This window comes from Grammomys surdaster, unplaced genomic scaffold, assembly GCF_004785775.1.
Source record: "Grammomys surdaster isolate TR1022 unplaced genomic scaffold, NIH_TR_1.0 125979, whole genome shotgun sequence".
Lineage (NCBI taxonomy): Eukaryota > Metazoa > Chordata > Mammalia > Rodentia > Muridae > Grammomys > Grammomys surdaster.
In genome coordinates, this window is record NW_021620795.1 from 65,901 (window position 1) to 74,428 (window position 8,528).

The 8,528-nt window shown below is 44.4% G+C and overlaps 1 protein-coding gene across 2 annotated transcripts; it reads left to right on the forward strand.

Annotated features, from left to right (window-relative positions):
• The first annotated feature begins 3,245 nt into the window (after window positions 1-3,245).
• On the forward strand, window positions 3,246-8,319 carry Rps24 (ribosomal protein S24). 2 transcript variants are annotated; one of them, XM_028754071.1, is made up of 6 exons: window positions 3,246-3,311; window positions 4,369-4,434; window positions 4,515-4,724; window positions 5,848-5,958; window positions 7,904-7,923; window positions 8,232-8,319. In XM_028754071.1, exons 1-5 carry the CDS (start codon window positions 3,309-3,311, stop codon window positions 7,904-7,906), a joined length of 393 nt encoding a protein of 130 aa, XP_028609904.1. In that variant the 5' UTR covers window positions 3,246-3,308; the 3' UTR covers window positions 7,907-7,923; window positions 8,232-8,319. The 2 variants fall into 2 exon arrangements, with proteins under 2 accessions (XP_028609904.1, XP_028609903.1); XM_028754070.1 differs by lacking the exon at window positions 7,904-7,923.
• The last annotated feature ends 209 nt before the right edge of the window (window positions 8,320-8,528 follow it).

Below are 8,528 nucleotides of genomic sequence, written 5' to 3' on the forward strand. Positions count from 1 at the left end.
AGGGTCTCTCTCTCTCTCTCTCTCTCTCTCTCTCTCTCTCTCTCTCTCTCTCTCTTTAATCTCAAGACCAAAAAGTTACATCAAATAGGAAAAAAAATCAAAATCAGTAAGTATTATGAATGAAGAGAGTCTAATTATTTAAGGGACATCGGAAGCCAAAATCCATCTGCCAAAGGAACAGAAGAGCACCTTGTAGGCAATCCGAAGAAGAAATAAGTAGCTGAAGACAATAGCTATGCACACAAGGCTCCAGTTTATGAAGTTATTTGAAGAGAAAATGTAATATGTACAAGAGCAAACAAAGACACGTGTGTGTGTGTGTGTGTGTGTGTGTGTGTGTTTTGGTGGGGGTGTTCGAGATAGGGTTTCTCCGTGTAGCTCTGGCTGTCCTGGAGCTCACTCTGTAGACTAGGCTGGCCTCTTACTCAGAAATCCTCCTGCCTCTGCCTCCCAAGTGCTGGGATTAAAGGCCTGCACCACCACTGCCTGGCGTGTTGTTTCTTGAAAAAGGATCTCCGTATACAGTTCCTACTGGTATTGATTGCACTTGTCATCTTCTGCCTCCATATTCTCAGTGCTTCCATTACATTCCACCTGGTGTAAATAAACAAATTTACATATCTATTTACATACGTGTCTATAAACACATACAAACATATAAACATGTTTATACTTACACAGTATATATAATATATATGTATGGTTGATTTTTTGTTTTGTTTTGTTTTGTTTTTTTGAGGCAGGGTTTCTCTGTGTAGCCCTGGCTGTCCTGGAACTCACACTGTAGACCAGGCTGGCTTCGTACTCAGAAATCCGCCTGCCTCTGCCTCCCAAGTGCTGGGATTAAAGGCGTGTGCTACCACTGCCCAGCTGTATGGTTGATTTTTAACTGTGTGTTTTGTAAGTAGGTGCAACAAAAAACCCCACTGAACCCTCCTGCTCTCCATGGAGAAAAAGAATGGTTTATTAAAAACTGCCAGGCTACCGCTAAGAGCAGTAGAAGATAGCCCCCAGCGGCAAAGGCTCGGTAGGTTTTAGGGGCTTGTACAAACTGGAGTGAGGGCAGCTCAGAAAAGCCAGGTGGTTAGCATGGGAATTCTGTCAGGCAGAGAGGAGACTGACAGATACAGCCAGGAGCCTTCAGCCAGCTGTTAAGGGCTTCTGAGAAATGCTTTAAGTATGTTTCCTAGCAAAACGAAGTTCTGATGGGGCTAAGACCATCACTATAAAATACTGCCATCAGCACTGCCATTGGGGGCCTGCTTTGGGGACCTGGCATACTTGTGTGTGTTTGTGTATGTGCAGGCAGATGTCAGAAGTGCAGGTTGGCCTCCTGCACACTAACCCCTGGTACTCGGATAACCCGGATATTTCCCTTGGAATAATGCAGTTCATTCAGTTTTACATTCTGCTCCACTATATGCAAAGCATAACTTCTGGATCAGGAAATATTAAAAGTTTACTTGGTGTAAGATCAGAGATTCACAAAGACACAAAAAAAAAACCCCAAGATATATTTTGAGATAGGTTCTTTCTGTATAACCCTAGTTGGTATGTTAGTGCTTGCTTTGCAGCCCAGGTTGCCTCAAGTTCTTGGCTAAACCTCTTATTCAACTTCCCAGATTGGTGTGCTCATAGGTGTATGCCACCATACCTGACTCAAATCGATGACTTCATTTTTCTCCCATCCAGGGCTGGGCATTAAACCCAAAGCCATTGCATACTGAACAATGTAGATCAAACCCAGAGCCTTTGCATATTAGACCATGTTCCACCACTGAGTGTACCTACATCCTCGGTTCTTTTAAATGTGTAGTTGTTGGAGCCAGGATCCAGTCATGTTATCCAGGATGGTCTGTCTGTAAGTGGCTGTGTAGCCTAGGGCAGGCTTCAACTTTTGATACTATTGCATGACCACACCCGGCTCAGCAAAATTTTAAAGACATTCAGGAAGTCTCAAAGCCAAAACAACCACAATCCCCCTCCCAATCCAATCTAATACTAGGTGTGGTGTCACACTGGGGAGGTGAAGGCAATGCAACGGATTTTTCAAGGCCTTGCGTGGGCTTCGTCGCAGGCCCTGTTTTAAAGACTCCAAAGCAGGACCCTCCCAAAAAAAAAACCTATGAAAAAGTCATTAACCGCCGGGCGGTGGTGGCGCACGCCTTTAATCCCAGCACTTGGGAGGCGGAGGCAGGCGGATTTCTGAGTTCCAGGACAGCCAGGGGCTACACAGAGAAACCCTGTCTCGAAAAAAAAAAGTCATTAACCACGTGCAGTGTGTGTGCGTGAAATAAGGATGGAGTGTGTTAAGGTTTCTGCTGTTTCCCTTGGTGTAAAGTGGGAATGCTGACTGAAGGACCTTTTTTTTTTCTCATTAATTTATTCACTTTACATCCGGATCAAAGTTCCCCTCCCCCAAGTTCCCTCCCCCCTCCCGGCCCCCAAGGCCGTCTTAAAATGCCTTCAAGATTAACTTTTCTGGAGACAAGTTTTACTTTATTTTTGAGTCAGGGCTCACTATGCAAACTTGATTGACCCAAAGCTCTGTAGTCAGTGCAGACCTCAAACTCAAGAGATTTGCCTGCCTCTGCCTCTTAGGACCGGATTGATTTAAACCAGTGGTTCTCAGTCTTTCTAATGCTGCCTTTATTATAGTTCCTCATATGTAGTCTTGACTCCCAACTATAAAATTATTCTCATTGCTACTTCATAACTGTAATTTTGCTATTATGAATTGTAATGTAAATATCTGATTTCTGATGGTCTTGGGTAACCCCTATAAAAGGGTTGTTTGACTCTCAAAAGGATCGTGACCCTTGGGTTGAGAACCGCTTAATTAAACAAGTTACGTTGAAAGAGAACTTTGTTGGGTGTAGTAGTGCACGCCTCTCAAATCCCAGCACCCAGGAGGCAGAAGCAGGCAGATCTCTTGAGTTCGAGGTCAACCTGGTCTACAGCGGTAGTTCCAGAACAGTCAGAGCTACATAGTGAAATCTTGTTTCAGAAAACAACAAAATACAAAAGCAGGAGGGAAAAGAAGTGAATCGGAAAAGAACACGCGACTGTGGAACCATAAGTCAGTTTGAGCTGATCCACTTTCCTTCAGATCAGCCAACCCACAGTTCTGGGGGCGTGGCTAAAGGTTAGAGAGAAGAGGCTTTGGGTACTTTCAGTCAGGCATTGGCGCGGTCTGCCCCGAGGCCTTGGCCACGCCCCACGTTGGGGCCTTCCGTGCGTGTTGATATGATTGGTCGGCAGTGAGCAGTCCTCTCTTCCTCCTCTACAGCCCCGGCACCGTAGCCATCATGGTGAGTCTCCTCGGGCTCTCTGTACTATCCGTCGCTTATCCGCGCCATCCCTACCTGCTCAGGCCCGCCACTGGAGCCGCAACCATGCAGGGCTCACTTTCTCTGCGCCGGCCTGCCTCACGGAGGCCGGTCGCTCTGGGTCCCCGAGTCGCGGCTGTCCGGCGCCGCCATCCAGAACACGCTGGGCTTTGGGCTACCGGGGCGCTCGGCCGTGGAAACCCATGTGGAGCTTCAGGGCCACGAGTGAGACAGGCGCTGGCGGGCCAAGGTGATGAAGGCGCCTCCGGCTTTTGGGCCAGTGGGCCCCTCCAGTAAGCCAGCAAACTTAGCGGTGGAGTAGAACTTGAGTGTCTTGAGAACATTAAGATGCTTGGAAAGGGGGCCGCCAAAAAATAGCCTTGGCTATTTCTCTCAGGCGGAGTACTGAGTTTTGCCCATTTGCAGGCTGTTTTTCTTTAACTCATGGGTTTGGTGCTATTGAGGCGACTTGATCCCTATTTCTCAAGTCGAGGTCGGAAAGCTAGCAACCATTTACAAGGTACTGATTTAAGTTGATCCCTGTTAAACTTTGTGTCTGCTTAAGCTCGCCAAATGCCAGCTACCAAAGTACTTCCAACTCAGGGAAAAAGTTGAAGTCGTGAGCCTGAGTATTCACGGAGAGGTGGTGCTGGGAACCACTGAGACTTCTCTCCAAGCACTGGAGGCATTAGTTGCAGCGTGTAGAGCGTGCTGGTGGTATCTAATATCAGGTGGGCTGGGATTCTTAAATCCACATGTGAGATCACAAAACCAATAGTACTGAGGTTAAACCCAAGTGATAACGATAATTTAAAAGTGAGGTTTGGATGACAGGTGAGGAAAAATGAAATTTTTATGGTAGTTTTTATGAGGTGGCCACCTGCTCTGGGTTTTTTTTTTTTTTTTTTTTGCCTGTTCTTTCCTCTGTAGCTTATCCCCAATTCCTGCCTCTTTCTAGACCACATTACTAGTAATTGCTGAAGTAGAGCAAAGGCAAGAAGTTGTAACACAATCTTTCTGACTTGTGTGTTATCTGCAGAATGACACGGTAACCATCCGGACCAGGAAGTTCATGACAAACCGTCTGCTTCAGAGGAAACAGATGGTAAGGGAATTTGGTCTCTGTGTCTGCTTTTGAAGATGTAGTAGTTGTAACGAGTTACTAAACCTTATACCTCTTTTTAGGTCATTGATGTCCTTCATCCTGGGAAGGCAACAGTACCAAAGACAGAAATTCGGGAAAAGCTGGCCAAAATGTACAAAACCACACCAGACGTCATCTTTGTATTCGGATTCAGAACACACTTTGGTGGTGGCAAGACAACTGGCTTTGGCATGATCTATGACTCTTTAGATTATGCAAAGAAGAATGAGCCTAAACACAGGCTTGCAAGAGTGGGTATCTTGTTTGTGGGATAGCTATGGAAGATGTAGGTCTTTTCTGCATGGATGCCTGTAATTCCAGAGCAGCCTGAGTTAGGATGACAAGTTAGATTTTGTTTTCCAGTGTGTATTGAGATACGAGAACAGTTTGGGCCAAACTTAGGGTTATCTCCTACCTATCCACTAGTCCATCTTCGCATAGTTTGCCCGTCCTTCCGAACTGGAACTTAGTCTTTCCTGGGCTTTCTAGTAGTGTGCACTACCATACCTGGCTTTTGCTTGAGCTGTGCTGCCATATATGGTTAGGAAAAGTTGGTAGTCATTTAACGGGCAAGTTAGCCATATTTATTGCAATGTACAGACAGTACCTTTAAAAATTTAGGACAGAACTTCATGTAGTCCAAAATGTATAACAAGCTTGATATTTGGTTGTTGATCAGGATGGCCCTGGCTTATTTTTTTTTTTTTTTTCATTCCAGGCTGGCCTGGAACTTGTGATACTCTGCCTCCAGAGTGGAGATCACAGGCATGGACTGCCACTCTGAGTTATTTTCTTGTTTCATTGGGTTGTTTATTTGAGGCATAGCCTCTAGCACAGGCTGGCCACAAACTAGTTCCTTTACCCCAGTTTCATGAGTGGCTAGGATTGTATGTGTGAGTTGTTTCTTTAATCCATTTACTCCTTGTTGTGATAAGTTCTCTAGTATAACAGTTGAATATGAAGATTTCCTGAGGCTAGTTTTGTTGATAGGGTGTTGCCCCAAGTCACGGGGGATTATCCTGCCTCTGTCTCCAAGCTCTGGGATTCGAGACATGTGCCACCACACCTGGCTAGATATCTTTTTAAGGTGGTGCTTTGGGAATCTTGCTGAGAGCCTTGTGAAGATGCTGTCTGGAACACCAAGAGCACGTTAGTGGGTTAGGATCCACACTAGGAGGGAGGGGTAGGGTTCTTAGTAAAAGTGTCCATCCTTCACTGGAGAAGTAGGAATTGAAAGGCAAGATGTTGGGCAATGTTGTAGCAGTTTTTAAAACGTCGAGTTGGTTTTAAAGCTTTGTTTCTAAGTTCTGATCACCTCAGCTTCACCTTGCGGGTGGTGAGGAATGATTTCATTGATGAACTCTTCTCTCATAGCATGGCCTTTATGAGAAGAAAAAGACTTCCCGAAAACAGCGAAAGGAACGCAAGAACAGGATGAAGAAGGTCAGGGGGACTGCAAAGGCCAATGTTGGTGCTGGTAAAAAGGTATGGTTCATGGGTGGTACAGAGATGTCATTCATTGTTAAGCTTAATATTGTCTGTGAGGAAGGGTTTTCTTTTCTAATTTTTCTTGGTGTTTTTCTTTTCCCTCTTCTGGACTGCAGAAGGTAACGTCGTGAGACGCTCCATAGCGTGGTAGTATCCTAGAGTAGATTGGCCCACCTCTTCTGCTCATAGACTAGCCACTCCAACATAAGGCCACATTGGTTCAGAGATCCTAGTGGTTGCTTTTAAGGCCTGATTGTTCTAGGAATTTCTGTCTCATGTTAATTGACACAGGCCCCTCAAGGGAGAGCAGATCATGCTCCCGAGGATTTCATTTATTTCTTATCATGGGCGCTAATTTCTGAATGCAATTGGATCAATGTGGCCTGTGCTTTCCTCTCCAGTTAGCTGAGATCACAGTGATTTGAGTAGTAGCTTTATATCAGCTTTGCTAGCTAATCTTGACTAGTAAAGTAAAATTAAGGTTTTGGGTTGCTGAATAATCAAGTGTTCTGTAAATTTTTTCCCCTCTCCTACTGTCTTGGATTTCTTGTTCAACAGAAATGAAATATCTAGCAGGTACTGCCATTGGGCATGGTGTGGGGTGTGCCACCTTCACTGAGCTGCCTCTGATGCTTTGCATGTTGGCTTTTAGATGATGATGGTTTTCATAGTATGGCTTGTTAAAATGCCAATGCCTGTTTTAAGTAGTATCTTAACTACCAGAAGGAAAAGCTTACATTTAGGTTGGAAACCCCCAAAACACATGTTAGATGGAGGGTGGTATCTACTGAAGGAAGGTAGGTGCCCTGGTCTCCTTTAATTTTCAGTTTGAAACTGGTATTCAGGAAATGGCTTTAGTGACCCATCCTCTCTAGGATGCTGCAAGACCAACAGATTCTCATGGGTATGGCATCTGATCCAAACTGGTTGGTCCTAGCAAATAGTTCTAATAGAAAACTTTGAGGTAACCCACTGAAGCCTCGGGTACTATTTTTACCAAATGCATTTTAGTCAGAATGGCTCCCTGTTCCACATGTATAGTGTGCAGTAGATTAAGTGCAGAGGGATTATGTTTGTATTGTCTTAGAAATGTGCTCACTACCCGCTGCCTGCCTGAGACCATACTCAGAATGACTTACGACTTTCCTACCAGCACTGGAGTTAATGAGCACTGCCTGTAGACACAACACACTTCATAGGTGTTGCAGATTATACCTGTTGATCAGTAGATGGTTTGATATAGATTTGTCCTTTGAGCCAGAACTGAAGGCCGTTTGACAGATTCTTCGCTAGCCTCCGTCCCTCTGGAAGGTGTTCTGTGGAGCTGGTGATCGCACTAGCACCACTTTGAAAGGCTAGCTCAAAAATGGGCTTTAAAATAGTAATGTCCTGAGTTTATTTTGCTTGATGGTAGAACATCCTTTGTATGCAGTGGAGCTTAGACCAAGGCATTGGTGGTCATATATTTGCAAAGTAATTGGATTTTTACTTCAGCTAAATTTTTGTTACTAATTTGTATACTTTGGTATCCAAGATTGGTATAAAATACTAAACTTGAACAGACTTCAAAAGACTTGCCTAATCATGTAGAGCCCTTCCATTGAAGCCCTTCCATTGGACTCTAAAGCTTCCCAAGTCTGTGTCCTCTGCTTTGCACAAGACTAACCTGAGCCAAAGGGTCCAGTCTCAAATGTGTCCTCCATCCACATGCTGGTAGTAGCAATATGGGTTTGGCACTGCTCTGGCATTAATGCAGTTGGGTGTTAATCAGGGAAGGTGCTGTCAGAAGTGGGTGATGTGCAAGGAATGATGTGTACACAACAACAGTCACCTGAGGTGTCTGGTTGCATGTACTTCAGATGATTTTGGTGTTTGAAAAAGGACTACTAATGAACTGTCTGTTTTCCTCCTTCCCATTTCCCCTTTCCTGCCACTGATTCAGTGAGAGGAGATTGGATACAGGTATAATTCAAGTTATTATGTAGCTTACTAGATTCCTTGTTACTGACGTAGTTTGAGCAAGCACGTGAACATTTAAGTAGATTTGCAAGTATAGTTTGTAACAGTACTAACAGTGAGTGTCTAAAACCCAGAGATGTTGACTTGTTTTTGTTTCATTTCTAACGTGAATGTTAGTTTAGTTTCTGTTGTTTGCATCATCCTTACAGTTTCTGTTTTAGGTTCATACTTGTTCTGCATGAATTATTTTTAGAATTTGTTTAAGACCTTTTCAAAATTGTTGCTGACTGAATTTCTTTCTCCATTTACAGCCAAAGGAGTAGATCTTCGGTGACTTGATGTTCTGCTGTGATGTGCAGATTTCTGAGAGGAACAAATAAACTAAAAAGCTTCTATGTATCTGGAGTCTGCTGCTTATTGGGCATTAGAATTGGGTAGCTGCTCAGGTGTCATGCAGTCCAGTGCACCAGGCTTTGTGAAAGCCCGCCTGGTGTGAGGGGCTCATACACATCCTTCCTGGCAGAGGGTGGTGATGGGCAAAGTATAGGACCAGTGTGTTGTGTACCGTTAGCATTTGTCTCGGCTGAACCCCTTTCGGTGTCCCTAGA

Coding starts and splice junctions, on each gene's coding strand:
- Rps24 (XM_028754070.1), top strand. Junction 4,435..4,514: donor TGCTTCAGAGGAAACAGATG/GTAAGGGAATTT, acceptor ACCTCTTTTTAG/GTCATTGATGTCCTTCATCC. Junction 4,725..5,847: donor CTAAACACAGGCTTGCAAGA/GTGGGTATCTTG, acceptor CTTCTCTCATAG/CATGGCCTTTATGAGAAGAA.